The sequence below is a fragment of the Molothrus ater genome, chromosome 2 (assembly GCF_012460135.2).
Source record: "Molothrus ater isolate BHLD 08-10-18 breed brown headed cowbird chromosome 2, BPBGC_Mater_1.1, whole genome shotgun sequence".
Lineage (NCBI taxonomy): Eukaryota > Metazoa > Chordata > Aves > Passeriformes > Icteridae > Molothrus > Molothrus ater.
The window spans coordinates 63,896,655-63,918,950 of record NC_050479.2 but is presented as its reverse complement, the minus strand read 5'-3'; the positions used below and the strand labels follow the sequence as shown (position 1 = coordinate 63,918,950).

Sequence of the window (22,296 nt, the reverse complement as noted above, 5' to 3'; positions counted from 1 at the left end):
GAGTCAACATGGTTTTACACAAGGAAATCACACCTCTTAAATCCATTTGGGGCTTCAGAAGGCATCAAAAAAGAGATGTAGAGCTAACAGCAGTTTTCCAAAGCCCTTCATCAAAGCCTTCACAAGAAATCCTGCTGTGATGGTTTAAAAGGTAAGGTTATGTGAATACAGGGCTGATTAAAAGGCAGGAAACAGAAGGTAGAAATAATAGCCAGCTCTGACAGTGGAAGGAGGTTGGCAGTGGAGTCATGCAGGGATTTGTACTCAAGCTTGCATTGCTCAGCATGACTTAAACCTGGAAAAGGGGGGGCTCTGTGAGATGGGAGTTTGTTGAGGTTATTAAGCATCCAAGACAGTAAAGATGATCAACAACTGGGGAAGCTACAGAAAAACCTCACAATAGACAGCAATTGGGCAATAAAAAGGCAAATGAAATTCAATGTAGCTTATTCTAAAATTAATTACATTTCAAAAATATCTAATTTTACATACATGATAGTAGGGTCTCAACTGACTTTTTCTGCTTGGGAATTAGACTTTAGGGCTATGTAAATATCTATGAAAAGGGTAGCTCAGTGCTCAGCTGCAGCTAAAGGAGCAAAGTAGCAAGTTCCATTACTAGGATAGGAACAGAGAATAAAATGGAAAATACCTTCAAGCTGTACATTTGTACAGTGCATCTAAATCTCCAAAAGCTATAGGTGTTTATGGACCCTCTAGTTCAAAAAGCACACAGCACAGAAAGGTAACAGAGGGGTAACAAGAAAGAACAAAAGCAAGGAATGTTTCTCCTGTTAAACATGAGTTACTGGCTTAAGACTTCTCAGCTTGATAGGAAAAACAATAATCTGATTTCTGCAGAAGTTAACACATGCACTGTTTGAAACTGCTTCCTAAGCCCTTGGTGAAGTGGAACTCTCTTTCCAACACCTGGGCAGCTCCATTCTGTTGGGCAGATGGGATGGCCAGTGCCAAAGCTCAGGCTGCTGAACCTGAAAATCACTCCTGGAAGACCTCAGCACTCTCAGGATGTAAAACCAGATGATTTAGAGATATGATGAGGCAGTTGGGTCCAGAGCTTTCATGGCTGGATACAGGTTCTTTATGGAAGGATGGAAGATGGCGATGAGGTTTGTGCTCTAAGCAACTGAGTGGCACAAATTCATGTATGTTTGTGGGGGAGCAGAAGGTGAGAAACTCAAGAGCTCACGGGTGAGGAGAAGCTAACAAAAGGGATATTGCTGTGGACATCTCCCACAACCCAATCAATCAAGAGAAAGACAGATAGAACCTTCCTTAAACAACTCGGTAGTTATTCAGGACATTCTAGAAAATCTCCTGCCTTCTGTAACTGGAGAAATCTGCCAACTGGAAAACCCTCTGCCTTCAGTCACAAGGTCATCACTCACAAGATGTTCCATTAGGCCTGCCATGTGTCTGTATCTAGCAAAGTTCTGAGGAGAAAATTACTAATCACACTTGAAGACTGAGTCAGGGACGCAGAAAGCTGCACATGCACAACTCCACGGGGCTGGATGGGTTACCCACTGACAGTGCAACAGAAACTGGCCAATGTGATGGCCATGACTGATACACTGAAGGGCAGGGCTACCACTCACAGAGACCTTCACTGGCTGGAGAAAGGTGACAGTGAGAGCCTCACAAGTTCAATAAAAGCAAATGCAAGCCCAGCACCTTTAGCTGTAGATGTTTCTACAGCTCTGTAAGTGCCATAAAAACATATATAAACCCCACAATGTTAAATCATAAAACCATAAAAACCAAACAAAGCCAAACCTACACAGCTTTGCATATACAATGTAATGCTGACATGTAGCTGTGTCCCATGGGGGGAATAAAGAAATGCATAATAGATAACACCACACACTGATGAAAGTAAGAGGCAAGGATGATTATGAAGACCAATGTACATCAAACAAACCCAGAAGGGATTTGAGCATGCAAGATTACCAATATGTGTCACAACTTCTATTTTATCATTCACCTCTACTAGAGAAAATGATTCCCAACACCACAGCGAGAATCAAAAAACCCAGTCTGCAGAGGCAAAACTGAGTCCAACAAAAAATATTTTTGCTGTGTTTATTTTGTAATTATCCCAACAACACACACAACCACAAGCTGTAGAGCTTGTGGCACTGCAGTCATTTTGGAAGCCTAGTTAAAATACTCGATAAGTCTGCAAGACTTTATAAATGAACACGCAGAAAGTTATGTACAACAGACTTTTCATCTCTATTTTATTTCACAGAAGCAGTGCATTCTGGGGTGAGAAGGAGAAAAAGTTCAGGAAAAACCTGCAGTTCTCCAAAGACACTGTTGATAATTTAACCAAATCAATAAGTAAATGCCACGAAGCTTGTGCATATTCAAGTCTCTGAAGAGATGAGCCCCTTCTTAAATAATGGAAAGAGAATTAATGAAGCCTACCTTTATTGAAACACACTTCATAATCTGGTTTTCTTTTTATAGAAAGAAAATTTTCTGTACACTATCACCTCTGTTCTTCCTGACAGTAGGACACTAATTTTTTTACAAGGTTTGGTTACAAGCACCATCAATGTAAACAATTAAAAGTTTAATCTCTAGTTAGGTATCAGTAAACAGAACAGAGACAGAACCAGTGGGGACAGTACAAATGCAGAGTTGGTGGACACTCATTTGGCTCTCTTCCCATCAGAATTAATGTGGCAAAATCTGGAGCTGAGATGCTTGAGGAGCTGCTGGTTAATAACACACACAAACTTCATGACTGACACTTGAGCTGTCCTGTGCTTCCCTGTGGATCTCCAATACCAGCCCTTCCTGCTGCAGCAGATGACAGCCCCAGATGTGATGGACTCCTTCTAGTGGCATGCCTTAGCAGAAAAATGGTTCAGAGCCTCCTCTTCATTAAAAACCCCAATCAGCTTTTTGTCAGGAGTGTTGGTGTGATGCCATGATCAGACAGCTACATCAGCTCAAATGAGTTTTTTATTTCATGTCCAGATCAAACGTTTTCTGTATTATTAAAATACTGTAAAAATACCATGATTATGGACAGAAAATGATGAAGCATAAATTTAAACCTGTGGATGCTGACTGTCCTAGGCATCACTCTTTGTATGGTGAAATGCAAGCTGATGGAAAAAGTGGCTAGTCTGACTTCATAGTGATTTTTTATATATATTTTGTCAGGGTACAAACAATAATATGGGAATACAACTTTAGATAAATCAGGCTCACGTGTTCCAGGGAGGGATTTGATCTAAAGGTCACGACAGGCAGAGGAAAGACTGCGTGGGGTCTGAAGGAGCACAGAGCAGGTAAACACACTGCACACCATGACAAATTCTTCATTAGTGTTATTTTTGGTCCCAGAAAGAGAACAGTTTACCCAAAACTGCAGTAAGCCTAAACAGTTTTAGAGGGCAGGAGAAGGCTGATAATCTTCTGTGCTCTTTACTTTGAATAGATTTCCCTGTTTATTTACTGTGTTTAGCACAAAAGACAAAGTCTACTCCGGGTAAATGCTATGACAGCATCTCACAGAGAGGAGACTTGGACTTCAGTCTGTTGCTTTTTTTCCTGTATGAAGAAAACAACAGCAAAAGGAAAAAGCCTTGACTATCCCTCCGGCCTCTTCTGGACTCGGGCTGCAGGTTCCTCCCCTAAAAACCTGCACTCATTTTCCTCTAGACATTCTTCCAGAATAGCTTGGAAAAACCATGCACTTACCTAAACAGGCCAGGGGAGCTGTTTCACTTTTTGTGACTATTATTTACAGTATGTGTGTGCTTTTCCACCTTTTTTTCCCAGGCCAAAGCAGAAATTCTTTTGATTAAAATTACCTGGTAATACAGCAAATATCTTTCTCTGAAAATGAGTTTTTATTCCACACACCACAATGCCATCATGGTAGGTCTTCAGCATTTACACCTGTATATAGGCTACATCCAGCATTATGCACACACCTTTTAACATGGTCATTTCCCCAGTGGCTTGACCAGAGCTGTGATCAGTGACATTTGTCAGCCAAAAATGTAACTTTTCAGAACACGCATAATAAAATTTGTTTATATGACTCAAATCCTGGTGAAGGTACTTAGTTGTCATATTAGCAGCTTTTCACTTGTTTTTTTTTTTTTAACACCAGTTTAATTAGAGCAAAACAGGTTATCAAAAAATGCCTATTTTAAAAACATCTTCTAAAAGACAGAAAGTTTGACATGTTTTCCCTTAGGGGAGAGGTATTCAAGAAGAAACAAGTTTCATCCAGAAAGAAGTATGCTTGCACTGGAAATATGAAGAAAAAGTTTCTGCCTTGATTATTTCTAACAGAAAAATATCAACTCCTTAAAAAACAGGGAGCTGTCTTTTATTTGGGTCTAATGGTGTAGCAATATATAAAAATGCTGGGTTATCTCTCTTGGTTTGTATTCCAAAAAGGTAAGCTGTGTTGCCTGAGTCAGGAATAGCAAACATGGTTTACTCAGGTTATCACTATCTGTACAAGTGGTTCAGATCACAGCCCAGAGGGCTCCCTTCTAGCTGAACAGGATGGGCTTTCTGGGTGAGGGGGCTGAAGATGTTCTCTAAGGTTTCTCTTTTGGCACTTTCTGCATCCTGGTCTGTCAAATTAAAAGATACAGTGGAATTTCCTCTTCCCTGGGGAAGGAGTGACACTTCTTCTGAAGAAGTTTCTATAAAAACATTGGCAGCAAAAGGAGGGCTAAGGAGTCTCCATTCTTTGCTGGAAGCACAGGGTAGCACAGTGTAAGGATGAGGAAAATGCTGAGGTACCTAGTGCCTTTTTTGTCTCAGTATTTAATACCAAAGCCAGCTGCCCCCAGCATATCCAGCAATGACAGCTGGAAGTTAGGGATAAGGAGCTGAGTGAAGTCCCCATAATCTGTGACGAAAGGGTTAACGACCGTCTGTCCCAGTTAGACACACATCCATGTGCCCTGATGTGATGCACCTGAGAGTATTGAGGGAACTGGCAAAAGATCTTGCCAAACCCCTTTCAACCCTTTTCCAGGAGTTTTGGTTTCCTGGAGAAGTCCCAGTTGACAGGAAATTAGCAAATGTGATGCCCATCTAAAAGAAGGGTTGGAAGGATGATCTGGGGAACTACAGGCCTATCAGCCTGACCTTGGCACTGGGGAAAGTTGTGGAGCAGACCATCCTGAGTGCCATCACGTGGCATGTACAGGACAACCAAGGGCTTAGGCCCAGCCAGCACTGGGTTTATGAAAAGCAGGTCCTGCTTGACCAACCTGATCTCCTTCTATGACAATGGGATCCACTCAGAAGGTGAGGGAAAGTCTGTGGATGTTGTCTATCCAGACTTTAGGAAAGCATTTGAAACTGTCTCCCACAGCACTCTCCTGGAGAAACTGGTTGCTCATGGCTTGGATGGGTGGATTCTTAACTGAATAAAACTGGCTGGATGGCCAGGCCCAGAGAGTGGTGGGGAATGGAATTAAATCCAGTTGGTTGCTGGTGCCAGCTCTGTTTCACATCTTCATTGATGATTTGGATGAGTGGATTGAGTGCATCCTCAGTAAGTTCACAGATGACACCAAGTTGGGTGGGAATGTTGATCTGCTGGAGGGCAGGAAGGCCCTCCAGAGGAATTGTGACAGACTGGATAGATGGTCTGAGGACAGTCTTGTGGAGTTCAGTAAGGTGATCCAAGTGCTGAGTCCTGTACTTGGTTAAAACAATCCCATGCATTGCAACAGGCTGGGAGAAGAGTGGCTGGAAAAGGACCTGGGGCTGCTGGTCAATAGCCAGCTGAACATGCTCCAGCATGTGCCCAGGTGGCCAAGAAGTCCAATGGCACCCTGGCCTGTATCAGGAATAGTGTGGCCAGGTGCTGTACTTGGCACTGGTGAAAGCTGCGCCTTGAATCCTTGTGCTCAGTTCTGGGCCCCTCCATTCAGGAAGGACATTGAGGGGCTGGAGCATGTCCAGAGAAGGGCAATGGAGCTGGTTAAGGGTTTGGAGCAAAAGTCTGATAAGGAACAGCTGAGGGAACTGGGATTGTTTAGTTTGGAGGATTACCTCACTGATCTTTACAACTACCAGAAAAGAGGTTGCAGTGAAGTGGGGGTTGGTCTCTTCTGCCATATCTTGAGTGCAACAATGAGAGGAAACAGCCTTAAATTGCACCAGGAGAGGGTCAGATTAGATGTTAGGAAAAAAATATTCACTGAAAGGGTGGTCAGACCTTAAAATAAATTGTCCAGGGAGTTGGTGGGGTCAGTGTCTGAAGTGTTTAAGAGGTGTCAGGTGTCAGGCACTTGGGGATATTGTTTAGGGGTGATTATGGTAGAGCTAGGTTGTCATCTGGATTTAGATGATTTTGAAGACCTCTTCCAACCTTGATGTTTGTGTAATTCTGCCCCACCTCACTACTGCCAGCTCTCAAAGTATGGAAGGAAAGTGTTTCCTCACAAGAAACTTCTTGTCTGACCCTACTGGAGCTGTGCTGCTGGGACCTGCTGTGCTTAGAGCTGCCTTTGGAACCTGTGAAGAGGAAATAAGACTCCGTTTTTTCCCCACCTTTCCTGAGTTAAGGGAATTTCTCAGATAAGTTAAAGTAGTTGGTTTTCACATATTAGTCTTCATTGTCTGCCAAATTAAAATGGAATACTGTGTGCCTCTTCTGGCATTTCCTTCACCATCAGTCCAAGGGCTGGTCAGAAACATCCACCTTGCGCTGCAGTGCAAAAGCCTCTGTGTTGATCATATCCTCCAGAACAGAGACACAGGGTGCAATCTCAGACTTCTTTACTGTACCCAGTTTGGGAATGCCAATCTCAGAGGGTTCTGCGAACTTTCTTCACATATTTAACAAACTTCTGCATCACCTTCTCCTCAGCAAGTAACCTGTAAGCTCAGGGTGGACCCACTGCTGTCATTCACAAGTAATTCACTTTTCCTCTGGAAGGTGTAAGTTTGAGAAGCCTCAGATGTAAAATTCTTCTTCATTAACTGGTGAAGCTGGGCAAACATGATCATCCAGAGAACAGGGAGCTGCTCTCAAGGTCTGTTTGTGTTGCTTGGAGAGAGATGCTGACATGAAAGAGCTGGAAGACCATTCTGAAAGAGAAGGCAGTGAACCATCAACTGACTCAAAAGTATTGCACATGGCTGATGCAGGCCTTCCACTGGTGGCTGCCTTTTTAGCCCTACTGACAGTTTGTTTCTGTGATGGAAGAGAGTCTTCCAACTCACTGCAAAATCCATTAAGGGCAGAATATGCAGAAACCACAGACAGGTCTGAGAAGGACAGCTTCATCCCTGTGTCCACATCAGTCTCTTGGGCATCCTCTACATCATCAATGTTAAGCTTGGGGCTGCATTTCCACGTTTTTAACCTGGTTGCAGGTGACCCAGTGTTTAAAAACTGAAATGGTTCACTGAAATGAAATGTCTCTGATGCTGAAGAGGAGTTCACTGTGGGCAAGCAGAACAGAGACTTGCTTCGCTGAAATGACCAAGAAATGCTGGAGGCACTCCTGGGTCTGCGTGTGAAGTCTCCTAGATTGCCGTGTCTCAAGTCCTCCTGGGAAAAACCGAGATAATGACCAAGGCCATTTGTGTGATGTACCTTTTTTGGACCCATTTCTTGTGGCTGTTCAGAGACGGATTGGTGGCTCTGAGGAAGGAAGGCTGGCAGAGTGGTGAAGTGGGAATCTGTTGACACAGATGGATATGGTTGCTTGTTCTGCTTTGTAGACTTCCTACACCAACTGTGTGCTTGCTGCTGTAGGGAGAGGGAAAGAAGATCACATTAATACAGAATTGGCAGTTTTACAACCCTGAGTCTCCATTGCTGAGTTGTTACTGCAAATAATTATGAAGCAGACTTCAGTCAGTATGCTTGCAGCAAATGTTTCACTGCAATAACAAAGAAAAACCACCCTGCCAAAATCCCAAATATTTACATAAGGAGCCTCAAAGACAACAAGAATAAATGGTAGAGAAGCCTTGCCTTGTGGGCTGAATTACACTAGCTTGAATTTCTCGCTTCCTATTGACTTACTCAGATTCATTCATATTCTGTCTTCCAACATTACTACTTTAGTGGGCAGCTTAAGAAAATAATAAAGAAATGGAAAAAGTATATTATATAATTGTAATTTCTCATTTCTTTCTTACGTCTTTTTTTGTTGTTTTGTTTTGTGCTCCTTTAAAACATCAGAAAGCCTTCAGCAAATTCATTCTGTCCTCTCAATGGAAATTTACTAATTGTTTCAACTCCTTCACGTTTTCTTTCTTACCTAGTGAGCTGTATTAACTAGCTCACAGTGACATTGCAGACACATGTTCAATTTGCTTGTAGACACCTAGACTGAAGACCGAAGTCCCAAACTCATGGTTATGATCCAAATCTGGAGCTGAATCCCAGTACCAGGGCAGGATTCAGTTGCCTCCCCATCAGATACTCAAGCATTTGAACAGGGAAAGCAGCTGTGACAAATGATGAGCCAACATCCTTCTCTTATTTCAGTGAGGCTTTTAGAAATTAGCCTTTTAAAAAGTTTAATTTAAAGTCTCCTTAATGGAATTTCTTGCATAATAAAAAATGCTTGATCTCTGCTCCGAAAGGGACAGGAACTAAAGGGACAATGTGCAAGATCATACCCTTGAGAATAAACAATAATCTCAGCTATGGGACTTGTCAGTTGGAAACAGCAAAGGAGAAAGAACTGGGCATCCTGATCTCTTTCTGCTATTAAAGCAACAAGGCTGTGACAACATGGTACTGGGCAGCCTCAAGTGAGTTGAAAAAGCACTGTGGACAACACTGTTATGGCCTCATCTGCAATACTGCATGATTCCAATCACACCTCTGTGAAAGAATAAATTTGAACTGAAAACGACAGAGCCACAGGAAAAAAAAAAAAGAACTATCCATTAAAAAACCCAGAACCACAAACTAATAAAAGGTTTCTTTAACAAAGAACCAAAAAAACCTTTAACAAAAAAAGGTTTCTTCGTTTCTATAAACAATAACAGAAAGAGAAGTCTTCTGGGGTGAGTAATGGATAAAGACAGAGCCTGCTCACTTTACCAAACAGATTATATGACATGACAGAAAGAGCTGAGACCTGGCAACCAAGGAGGTTCTTTGTACCCAGTCTCTAAAAGAGCTCCATACATTGCTGCTTCTAACATCTTGCTAGTGCACATCACATTGTCTTAGTGACCCAGATCTGTCACAGCCATATTCTTTTTTATTGAATTGATTTTATGGGCAAAAAAAGGATTTTCACATCTGCAAAAAATGCTTGTCTCTTTCTAGATCTCTTACTAGAGATTATAGGACAGCCAAACCATAGAAGTCATTTAGATACTGCAGATGAGTAAATATACATATGCATATTATATATATATGTGTATATGTATATCTGTAATAAGATGTGTTATTTCATAACCTATTTCTGTGTAATATAGTAGGCTGCTTCCCCTTAATGTCATAAAGAATTATATGAAGGAAGAAATTGAGGACAAAAGACTGACTCAAATGACTCAAAGGACTCAAGTGACTCAAATGTAATGAGTCAGTTGTCAACAAAACATTTGCCAGAAATCACGTTAGACCTCTACAAATAACATTATTTCATTAGTTCAATATGTGAGCCAATTTGTTTAAAAATTACTCTGTAAGACAAAAAGCTTGTCCACTAGCTGTTTCTTAACTAAATACATTTTTGGATAACGCAGAAATAAGAATCTGACATGCTGAAAGTCCTGCACTCTTTTGATGTGTTTGACCAAGAAAACAGTCCTAAATTTGTTAGCATTAACAAAAGGTACCATTTTTTTTCTCTGCAGTAACTCTGCTATGAGATATACTACATGAACTCAACCACCATGCTCAGTGAATCAATTCCCAAAATCATTTTGGGAACAGATCTATCCTTGCACTGCAGAGAGTTCCGGGGCCAGTACCTTTACCTTGTGCAGGCCACACCACCTGTCTACCACACATACATCAGGCAGAGCCCACAGACATCATAAATGAGATTTAGCTGTCTAGTTAATACAGCCAGTGGGGTCTGGAGAGCAATTCAGCTTTCCCTGAAAAAATTCTTGTGTGGGGTTGGATAGCTGAATTGTTTTCTATGTCCTAGGGCTGTACTACAGTGAGAACACACACTGTAGCTGACAATCAATACTTTAGGCAAGATGTTAGATTTTGGGTATTGCTATTTTAAACCTTTTTTTCCTAGTTCTTTTTCCTAGTTCCTAGTTTCTGCAGATAGATGGAGGCACTTCATTTTACACAAAATATTTGCTGTTAATCTTGCTCCTGGGTCACAGATCCTGGTCAAGCCAAGCTGGCCTGGCAGGAGGCAGTGGTGGATGGTGAGGAGAAGGAAGCAAGCACAGCCTGCCCCCAGAATGGCTGCCTGCAGGGCAGACTGAGTGACATCACTAATAGAGCTGATTTCTGAACAGCTGTTTATAGGAAGAACTGCTCACCTCAATAATTTTTTTTAGATGAGTTAAGATTTAGAAGACCTATTTTCCAATGCTGCTCTTCTTTATATGGGCAGAAATGAGAAATAATGGAGACATAGTATTTTAATACTTTAATCTTAAAGGAATGTAACTGAAATCTTTCCTGGCTGTGAGAACACCAGAGAGGAAAAGCAGCAGTGATGTGCTACAGGTAGAAGAGTGTACCACAGGTAGTGTGTCAGAAGCTCCATCCCATGAGATACTAGTGAACAAAGATTACAGGCTAATCCTGTATTGTAGAGAACTGGATTATGTGGACTAATAAGACTTTTCTATATCTACATTCTCTAGCTTGTCAGAGATCACAGAGGGGATCCAGTGATTTAGCCAGGATTAAAAGTCAGGCAAAACTAGCTCCTTGTCCTGTGCCAAGGCCAGTGACTGTGCTCCCCTGTGCCACCTTGGGATGGCACACCGAGTGGTGCGCGCAGCCTGTGAGCTCATGTGACTGCTCCTCTCTTCAGTTTCTGGAGGAGGCTTCTCTGCCCCCTTAATCCTGCCACTGGTTTTGAAAACAGCTGCATCTTTTCTGAGTTATTTTCTTTTTCAATTCCTCATCATCAGCCTTTTCACGGCTTGCTAACACTCTCAGCATTGCCTGTTGCCTCCCTGCTGCCTGGCAGAGCCCTGCCTGGCACAGCCATGCTGCCTGCAACAGGCACAAGCACCAGGGAGAGAGGGCATCAGTCATCTGAGAGGACAAAGACACAAGACAAAGTGGCACATTGATTTTGACCGAAATTCCAAATGCAGGGAGGTAGATTTGTTAGACCTTGCCACAAAGATGTGCAGCAAACCCAGCCACTGACTGAACAGATTAGCTCTCTAACAGAACAGATTTTTTCATCTGGTGCTAATCTGCTGCTCATTTATAATCTCTGCACAAATCTTTGTGAAGCCTGGAGGGATTTAGAGTCTTTGTGTTTTACAATGGGCTGCAGAAGAATTTCATGATGAATATCCGGGAATGCCATAAACAACTTGGGGTGAATCTTTCAGAAATGCACTTTCAACTTGGGCTGCCAGGACCTAACTGAATGTTGCTGCAGTCTATTTTAAGTTATCTGCTTTTTAAGAAAGCAGATAGAGATCTCCTTAAGCATCATCTGCATTAAGAACTGCCAGCAAGGCTTTGCTGAGGTCAGGACCCAGCAAGCACATCAATGACATCACCATCTCGAGCCCAGATTTTGCCTGCCTTGCTCAACAGGAGTGCAATGGTGTTTATTTAATTGTATTAAAACCAATGGAACTGATCCAGAGGAAGAAATATCAACACAAGAAAAAGTGGCAGAGATTAGTCCTCAGTATCATCATCATAAGTTTTACTTGAGAGGCAAATAGTCAGAAGCACACCATTTCAAAAAGGCAAAATGCACAGATTTGATTAAAAATTGAACCTCTTCGAAAAGCGGCTTGTAATGTGTTTACAAAAATAGAAAAGCTGAGTGCTTTGTAACACAAAATATATTAATTCTCAAGAATTTTTGCTGGGTGTATAGATTTGTAAGAGATCCTAGTATGCCATAGAAGTTAACTGGATAAAGTACCTTAGGCTGAAGAAAAACAAGTAAAAATCTCTTATATGAGTAAGGGACTGATTCTCTACACTCCCCCAAAACACAGACATTAGCATTAAGGACAACCAAACACTTATGTCACAAAAAGGAAATGAAAAAAATAGAATAAAATATTTTGTAAAATAGGAGACTAGTATTAGATTTGCAGATTAATTAAATCAGTTCATGGCACTTCCCTTGACTGAGTCAATTTTTGCTCTGAAATTGTGTATTTTTCACCCCTTTCACAAGAAAATAAATATAATTTTTGTAAAGGGGGCCTGTACACATTCTTGCCTATCATAAGACATAGAACAGTTTGGGTTGGAAGAGACTTTAAAGATTGTATAGCTACAACCCCCCTGCCATGGGCTGGGACACCTTCCACTAGATCAGGTTGCTCAGAGCTCCATCCAACCTGGCCTTGAACACTGCCAGGGATGGGGCATGCACTGCTTCTCTGGGCAGCCTGTGCCTGTGGATGCTTTTCTTGCCTTTCTTCCTCTTTGTGCTCAATTCTGCTCTATCTGCACTATTATGTATAATAACTCAGCAAGATTGAAGGTCTTTTCTCACCTCCATTTTCCTTCCTGCAGACTAGACTGTTCTCTACATAAGTGCCCTTTCTTTGCCTGTTTTTGTCTTTTTGCCTTCTCTGACCTTGCTTTAGCTGCCTTTATTTCTATTCTCCACTTGTACATAACTGAGTCCTCTTGTCCCAGCTCCTTGTGTCAGTTATGGCCACCACCTCTGCTCCTGAAACACACAACACCACTTCTCAACTCAAGATTACGGTTGCCCCATACAGATAAGAACATTGGCCAATTAATTCAGCAAATCAGCTAAAAAAAGAATCCCTCTACCTCCTCATAAGCTGTGATCTGTTAACATTTGCAGTGTTATTTCAAGGATGCCTTAAAAAGCAGCAGTAGGCAGAAAATAGCCACCTCATAAACTGCACAGGGACTCCGGCATGTAAAACAGCAGCAGGTCCTATGCTCAAGTGCTGAGTCTCTGCCTAGGTAAGATATTAATTTTTCTGGTGTCCACCTTCCTCCTGGGTGTGTCTGCATACTCCATCTCATGCAGGGTCGCTAGGAAATCCTGCCAAAATATTATTTTACCTTCCCTACTCTATCCAGAGATGTTATCATAATTTAAAGAAGTCTTCTGTGCACTTTCTCCTCTCTGCTCACTATCCTTGCTTCCCAAACATGCATGGCCAAGCCAGTCCAATCAGTTACCAACCTTTCCTGCTTCCTACGTTGCATTGCCAGGAGTGCAAGTTGATTAGCACTTCATCTGTCTTTGTGTGGATTACATCCAGAGGCAGCCAAGAATCTGAACAAGACCTATAAATCCAGCAGTGCACTCAACATACCAGTACATGGTATATTCTTAGCTCCATTATTTACATCTTCTTCCCGCTGCTCTGCCAAAAGCTCCCCAGAGCTCCTGCTTCTGGGCTTAGCTCTGGTGAAGCAGTGTGGATGTCTTCAGATAGGATGCAATCGTGTTCTTAAGCCTTGCCCCTGCTCCAGCCAGCTGAACCCTGTACCTCAGCTGTCATATGGCTGCACCCTTGGAGCAACTTGCCAATGTGTAAAAGCTACTGTGACAAAATAATTCTCAAGGGCTTCCCTGCAAATGAAGGAATAGTTTCTTGGCATTAAACAGATTTATCTTACCCATGAATAACATTGTTGTCTCTTGAACTGACTTTATCTAAGCCCCCTGATAATTGCATTTGCAAAATGGATTAAGAACATGGATCAATCTGGCTGGCAAGTATCCAAGTTCCTGTCAGGACAAGCAAGAGGTCACATTTCATTAGCTTAAACATGGAGGTATACTCAAACTTCAAACTTTAAACACTGCCTGCAATTAGGGAGGGATGTTAACCTATAATTTTTGGTACAATTATAATTTAAAAAAGGTGCAGTATCTGTATAAAGTAAACAAAACCATTCTGATGATTACTAATTGTCAACTGATATGGAGACTGAAAAGTACTGAGAGGTCATTGTTTAAGTTTATATAACTGGGAAGAAATCAAAGTTATCATCAATGCTGTGGCATGGATAATATTGCTAATAGCAACTCTCTGTGAGAAGTCAAAATGTCTTGTTACTTTCAAAGGTAGATATTATAATTGCTTTAAATTAGAATGAATTAAATTAGTATGAGGAGTTCATGGATCACCAAATCAGTGTTTCCTACAACCCACGCTCCATCATTTCCTCTCCCTAACTGACCATCCTGCCTTAAATTCAGGTATTAACCTGCTTGCACCTGCTGGCTGTTATGCAGTTAACTATGAACATGTACTAAAACCTATTTATTGCTAGGTTCTTGTTCCTGTATCAAAACAATAATTGAGTAAACCAGCCTTTTCCTGCTCCTGCTGTTTATCATGTGCTCTGTTTTCATGTCAGAGCTCCCTTCAGACTTACTTTGATTGGGCTTAGGTGACCCTACTCTTCCAGTTTCTCTTTGCAGCACTTTTTCTCCATTCCTTTGCATGTGGGGAGAGCCCTTCCCTATTCCTGCACTTTCTGAGGTCACCTTTCTGGAGTCCAGAGCTGAAGACAGGTGTGGCCCTTGGGACCCTGTGCAACTTCCTGTGCTTCCTATGGCACAGTCACTCTGGTACCCACCAGAGACTGCAATTTTCTTTTCATGGTCATGTTGCATTGGTGGCTGTAGGGCTCTGAGTAACAGGCAATTTTCCCTTTGATTTAGCCTTAGAGCTCCCCTTCTTATTGTACAGACTTGCTTAAAACCCATACACCAGGACCTGGTTTTCATGATTTTAAAATGGTATAAGTTAGATCCAAAGTCTCTGTTTTCCTTCCACTTTGCATATATGAACTTCTTTTGCTTCACCAGACTTCCAGAGTGATAAATTCCATTTCTGTAACTTCATTCTCATTTGCCATTTTGTCCTCCTGTTCAGAGTGACCATCCTCACCAAAAAGGGAAATGAAAATCAATTGTATTTGCAGGCCATACTTAGGCAGGTTTCTGCTCTTCTCTTTTGGTTCATATGGCTAAAATCTTATTCTGATTTTCTTTGCTCAGCAAGTCTCACTTTACCTATGTACTGCCTGACAGTTGTTACTTCTGAAAATTTGCTGGCTTTAAACCAAAAGCCCTATTCAGAAGCCCTATTCTTTTTGTTTGTTTTCACCCCTCCCTTCAATTTGCTTGAAACCAGTGTAAGGTCCCATAAACCAAAGTTACATCACATAGCAGAAACCTCCTGAGAAAGAGCAGGGAAAAGAGAATATAGATGAGTGTGGTTACTGTGTATAAGTTTGGTGATGACACGTCAGATTCAGTTTGCAGCTTATCTCAGGCTAACACAGATATGCCTAAAGTGCAATCATAACCCTGACAAATTGGTGACTTGCTTGCCAGATGGGAAAGGAAGCTGCCCTCCTCAGCCCTTTTCAAGTGTTATTCAGCTCTGGCATGGGATTTCTCTGATGGTGGCACCTGCAAAGCAGCATTGAAAGGTTCCAGTACCACCTGGATGTGACTCACCAGAGCAGAGATGCCCTGTGTACCCGGAATTTCAGTCCCAGGAACTACAAACCCAGAGGCACTGTGCTACAGAGGGGCGCACACACCTCTCTGCAAGCTGAGAGGTCTGTATGGTGCAAGGATGGCATCCACAATGTGTCCTCCACAGAAAAAAGGTCAGGCAACTGGACAAGCCACGTGAATGGAATTCACTCCAAAAGAATACCATTTGAAATCTGAACAGCAGCCTTATAAAGGTCAAGGGCTGTGCTCCTTGATTAGAATGTAAGCAGCAATGAAAACCTCTGCAGTGCAAGAATTCACATTAGCCTGGCTCGCCACAGATACCCCTCTGCAGGGCAGGCAGCTGTTAAGAGTTTGCTGCTTAACCTTTTATCTCCCTTGGCTGTGGTGTAGTGAAGCAGAGCATGCTGATACATTGCCCAGATATGGCGCCTACAGATATCCTAACAAACAAACTCTCAGGATTTGGTTATGAGCACTTGAGGTTAGTTCAAAAAGAGTGTCAGTGGGAATGTCTCTCTTAGGCTGCTCTTCAGAACGCATTTCTTTTCCTTCATCACCTCTCTCTTCATCCTGATAATCACTGTGCAGAAAAGAGATGCAGTTTGTCACCCAGTGATGCTAGAAAATAATGAGTACCATTAGGACTTCTGCTTGTCTTCCATAAAAGTCTCATAACTGAGGGCTATTTTAAAACTCCCTGTCAGTTCTGTGCCCATACCTCTTATAAAACTACACTCACCAGCTATGATTTCTCCGCTCTGGCTCATAACTCCTTCTCTCCTCATTTTTTAAAACTGCTATCTCATCTCACATCACTCTTAGCATAAACTGAGGTTGACTGATATCTGGCTAACATCATTCACTGCTTTTGTGATCAGTTACACAACACAGCAAGGGGTCTCAAATTCTTTTTTCAGCAGTACTGTCCTGGCTCTTGCGCTAAGGATAGAGCAAAAAAAAAAAAACCAACCAGCCAACCAACAAAAGGGCAACTGTCAGTGCAGGGTAAGCTTTCCTGCACAAAACCAAGAAATGTGCTTCTATTTCCCTGTCTACTGAGTTTACCTGCAAAAGGATCCTATTTCCATCATGGTCTTCTGTCTGCCACCTGCCTTCACTGATGGGGCTGCAAGGGTTGGGCAAGAGAGGCACAAGCTGCCCCACATCTCTCACTCTGAACTCCAGCACGGCTGACTCTGTCCTCACTGGAACTTGTCCCTTCGGGAGTTTTTTTAAAGAAAACTGAATGTCTATTTCCATGTTAGAATAGACAGGAAAAACACAGAAGTCTGCTTTTTTCTGACACATTGGTCTTTTCAGTATTAACTCATACAATTTCAAAATGTCCACGAAGTTCTCATTCCTGCAGTATATGGTGAAGCGGATCATTTCTTTCCCGTAGTGCACTGGGCGAATGGCCCACAGAGGAGTCTCTGGAGCCAGAGTGTAAAAGTCTTGGCTGCAAGGCATGTAAGGGAGGAACTTCCCATGCATTAGCTCTGTGTGGTGGTAATGCCAAGGTGGCCGCTGAAAAGTCTCATGGAGCTGCAAGATGGGCTCTTCCCCGTACTCCTCCTGCAGGAACAGAATGACAGCAAGGGCTGGCTGAGAAACACCGGCCTTGAGTGGCTTCCTGCGCTTCCTGGGCACTCGCCTTTCTGAGACCCGAAACAGCTGCAGGTCTGGGTGGATCCAGGCTAGGAGCTTATCAATGGCCTGCTGAAGAGTCTTGGATTCACCTGGGTCTGTGATAATATGGACACTAACAAGGAATGGGTCTTGTATGCCTTCCACAGAAAGTTCACCTGAAATATTAAAAAAAAGAAGTCCTTTAAGATTTGCTACCAAGTCACAACACTTAGGTGACCCTTAAAGGAAAAACAGTCTACTCAGTCACAGTGGGCTTTTCTTTTTCTCCAGCTCTCTGAATCTCACTTGTAGCAAACAACAACAAAAAAAGTACAGTGATATAGCAACCAAGAAAATAATCAGGAGGCATAGAAAAATTTCATCAAGCATACCATAAGAGTTCCTGTTTCTCCGAGACAGCATCCAAAAGATGCTAGTCAACGTGCATTTATTTGTTGGAAAAGACCTGTTCCATACAGTTGAGAGGTAGGAAAGACAAAAATACTGGTGTAGAGTGGGGGTGTAAGGGACATTAATGATGTGCAGAATGATAAGTGTGGAAAGTGTTCATCCCACCTTACTTCCATTTTTGCCAACTGGCTCAGGACATGAAAATCACACCTTTGAGCTCTATCACCCTGACACTGGAGTTTTACACACAGTTAAATGTTTTATGTCCTGGAGGCAACTATTCTAGTAAGTAAGGCAACGATTGTAGGGAAAGGTAATATCTTTTATTAGACCAACTGATACAGCTGGTAAAAAAAAAAAAAAAAAGACAAGCCTTCAGGCATATAGGTCCTTCTTTAGGATAATATAGTACTTGTCCCTACAAATCCTGCACTGTTTATATCTTCAGACTGTAATACTACTGCTTCAAGGTTTTCTTAACATTAGGGAAGACTTGTAAAGGGAGGAGGAACAAAAAAGTTACACTTACTCAGGGGAAAAAAGAAACCTCTAGTTAACCTTGGCAATGTTCAGAGGGGCTCTATCTCTCGTTTGTCCCTGGAACTTTGAGAGCCCAGCAGAGCAATGGCTGGTTTGAGGGCAAGGGAGAAATTGTTACTTTGTTCTGCTGGAGTTACATGCCAATAAAGAGGCATGGTGATCCAAGGCACTTTAATAAATTAATCAAGTAACCTTGATATTTTTGCTGAAACGGTTCCCCTTGTGTGGTATTCTGAAACCACCTCCGTGTCTGAGACCCTGAGCTTGGGCACAAAGCCTAAATGTGAGAAGCCTTGGAAAGGCTTCCCAAGCTTTTCATTGTGCAGACCACATTTAATAAGGGGATTGTCTCAAAGGCTATTCCCCCCTCCTATTAGCAATCAGTACAAACCTCTCCTCCTCCCTCCTCCCTCCTGGCATCAGAACAACATTCTTGTGATACTTCACCAATTGCTTTAATGGAAAAGCAGCTTTGTGTGAGTAGTGTATTTTAGTTGTCTTTCAATATAGAATAGCTGCAAGACCCAGAGAAAATTTAGATGCAACTGCACAGCTTTGCAGAGAGGGATGACTGGTAAACACAACGTCGGCCTCAATTTAGAACTGCAGAAAGATATGGCATGCAGAGCAAATAGCAAGCGTGCATCTTGCCTAGGGGAGATAAAGAAAAACCAAGTAAGTAATCAAAAATACAATTACAGCAGAGTTCTTGTATCTCTGCATGAAATGGGTGATGTGGAGTGACTTTGTCAGATGGCTAATGGAAGAAAAGAAATGGAAGCAAAAAGAAAAACGGGGTCAGTATGTGGCAAGAGGCTTTGCTGTGGCAATCATTACTGGTTGGTAATTCTTTGAGATACCCCCTGTGGGGAGTCACAGCGTGGGAGAAAGACAAAAGGGCACTGGGGGGAGGTCCTCTTGTGGTCCTCTACATTGGACAGCAGAACGGGAAGGAAAACAAATTGCAGAGGACAGTGATCTAATAAAACCTGAAACCTGATAACTACACAGTCATTCATTTTCTACGGCTGGAATAGAAGATGTTCAGCTTTTTTCTCTCTCTGATTCCTTTGTTACACAAATGCTATCAAAGCCTGCAACAAGTGACAGGCTTGATATTTATGCATATAAATGACTGCAGCTCTGAAAGAAGCCTGGGCACAACAATGTGAAGCACAGAGCCATCATTTCTGTCAGCTTCTTGCTCTGCATTAAAAAAAAAAAATCCCTGAGCACGGCTTTTCTGGCATGGACACTGAATGGCTGAAGCATTTTTCAGAAGTGGAGCCTTGTGGGAGCCAGTGGCAGCATTAGTATTCTGCAGCCATTGCTGCCTGTGCCCATCAGCACCAGATGCTCGCAGAAGCAGCCTCAGAGGCACAGCACAAAGCCAGCCTTAGGAGCCAGAGTTACACAGAGCAGAGCAAATCATCTCTTCTTTTTGAGCTAGCAGCAACTATGTGAGTGCAACAGATCAGTACAGAAGGAGCTTTAGTCCTGTTTTATGTTAGCACAGATGCTTTAACATGTTTCATTATGTGGCTTCTGTGCTTCTAAAATGGCAGCCCTTTCTGTTTGGGTAAGAAAAAGAGAAACTTAAGCAGAAATATGAGGCAAGGACAAACCGTCTCTGAAATGACAACAAGTTGCAAATTGTTTCTATGTTGCTAACAAGTCTTTTTCCTTCATCTGACAAAGAAGGAGGGGAAACAACACCATTTCTCATGACACAGTTCAATTTGCCCCGGGGCAAATTGTTACAGAAGCTAATGAAAGCTCTGCATATGTATTAGCCTTCCTGTGTTACTAGTTAATCCCACAGAAGATATCAAAATGCTGAGGCATCTATTTGAAAATAAGCTTCACAGTTCTCACAGCTATTACATTTTTTCTCTTCCTATGACAGAAGGGGATTAGGTCTCTCTGAGTTAGCAAAGCACTAACTTTGCTAAGAGGTAATTACTACCAGGATTGAAAGAGTATTTTACAATTCTAAACTTTTTACTCTTCTTCTAGGTACTGTTAACCACCCATGAGAGGTTAAAGCAGTCAGTCAGCCCAAATGCTGTGGAGCTGTTACGCTTGACCTCTTAAGGCTGGGAGTGGAAGGTGGCCCTGATATTTTATGATTGTACGGGTCCTTCTGTACATATTATTTTTATTTTGTTGCTGATGTGATATTGCTGAGCTGAGATAAAAGAAAGTCCTGCAAAGCAGAATGGTAGTCCAGCCCTGTGGCTCTTCCTGCCCAGAAACCAGGACATTTTCATCAGTAAGACAATCTGAAAGAAAGAAAGCAGTGGGTCCTGCCAAGTCTGCCTGTGCCAACTACCTCCTTTTGGTGACTTCTCCGAAACTGCAGCTGCCCAGGCTTGGGGACAAACAGGACAAGTGGATTTGACAGTGCTGGGTTAATGGTTGGACTTGATGATCTTAGAGGTCTTTTCCAACTTAAATAACTTTATGATTCTATGATCTAGTGACACAATTACCCATGGGTGAAGTGGAAAGCAACGGGTTCAGTGGCTGGAGGAGCAGCCACCACCCCTGAGAGGTGCCATAAGGACTCAGGTATTGTTCTTGCTGGCTGGGAAGGCAGGGCTCCTGACCCAAGGCAGGCACACGTGGGTGTAAGGTCAGGACAGCAATCCCAGCAGCTGGGAAGCAGCCAGACTCATCTGCAGATATGGAGAACTGGATCTAAAACTCCTCCCTACAGCATGTATGCATGAACTTTAACCCACACAAGAGGCAAAATGTGCCATGAGTTTTCTTCCACACCACCTGCATAATCCTAGGTTAGAGAAGTCTCCCTTTTTCATTTGCCTTTTGGCCCTAGGTCTCTTGCACACCTTGCTCAAGCAAAACTCTGGCCATGACCTGGCAGTCTGGTCCCTCTTTTACACTGTGACATACCCAGGTGTCATTCCCTCTGGAGGTGCCGTGAACAAAGACCCATCCCTTCTCATGGCAGTGTTCCAACTACTCTTTTATTTCAGGAAAAGTCACCACCTTCAGCAGTCTTGGTGAGATCTGATTCTCCAGGCTTTTCCAGTGAACTAAACTCATCCCATAGCAGAGCTTAGGAAGGATATAAATACCTGTCTCCATGAAATGTCTCTCCTCACCCTATGCTGGTGAAACAAAGGGTGAACCTAAAGACTTCTCAGACTTACCAGGAATTATTTAATGAAGAGTTACCTAGAGGGCCAAGGAAACCTGGTAAGTTTCATAGGATAGGACTGAATTTACAATGAAGTGAGATTTTAGGCAGACTGGTTCCTGGTCCTAGTTCGTGCATGTGAAAGAGCATTTCCGAACTGTGGCAGATAATTTCAATTTTCTAGTCACGTACATTTTCCATTTTCAATCTTCTCTCCTGGAAACACAGAGGAAATATCCAACCTAAAAATACTTGACAAATTCTTTTTTTTTTTTCCTGACCAGCAATATTGCATTGAGAATCAGAACACTGGAACACAAACTTCCATTTTTTCCTCTGCAGTATGCTGCTTCATGAGAATCAACGCCTGAACCTGTCTTATGCCATACAGACCAGATTCCTCTATTGCTACACCAAACAGTAAGCTTCAAATTCCATTTGACCAAATTGCATGATGCAGTACCAGAGATGTAAATCAGGCAACAGGAGCAGTTCAGGGTGAATTTGCCAAGCTTCTGAACTGCAACTCCCATCAAGCAGTACTTCATTATCAAGAAATTACTGCTATAAGGAAGTAATGAAATAATTCAAAACCAAACATTACAAAATAGCATATTTTTTCACTGTTAATCAATCAAAATATTTCAACTGTGGGAATGTAAAATAATAGCAAACACTGTATAAATAATGTCTGAATAAAAAGGCACTATAATATTTCCAATTAAAATTTCCCAGGATTGCTGTTGCACAGAAAGTATCAGTACTTCCCTACTTCAATCACATTGCAAAACACAAGGAAATGTCAAAACTGTAGCATTTCTCAGTGAACAGGACCTTCACATTTTATCTGAGTCCAAGGCAAGAGTGATCCTTTTAGGTGTACTAATTGAAAGGCTCATG

At 42.2% G+C, this 22,296-nt stretch overlaps 1 protein-coding gene across 1 annotated transcript in view; it reads right to left on the bottom strand.

The window, feature by feature from the left end:
- Positions 1–2,232: 2,232 nt before the first annotated feature.
- FAM124A (family with sequence similarity 124 member A) overlaps positions 2,233–22,296 on the bottom strand; it is a 41,551-nt gene continuing 21,487 nt past the window's right edge. The window contains exons 3-4 of the mRNA XM_036392219.2: positions 16,719–17,458; positions 2,233–7,777 (exon numbers count right to left, since the gene is read on the bottom strand). Coding sequence (XP_036248112.1) covers positions 6,977–7,777; positions 16,719–17,458 — 1,541 coding nt within the window. The 3' untranslated portion in view covers positions 2,233–6,976. The remainder of the gene's footprint in view (positions 7,778–16,718; positions 17,459–22,296) is intronic.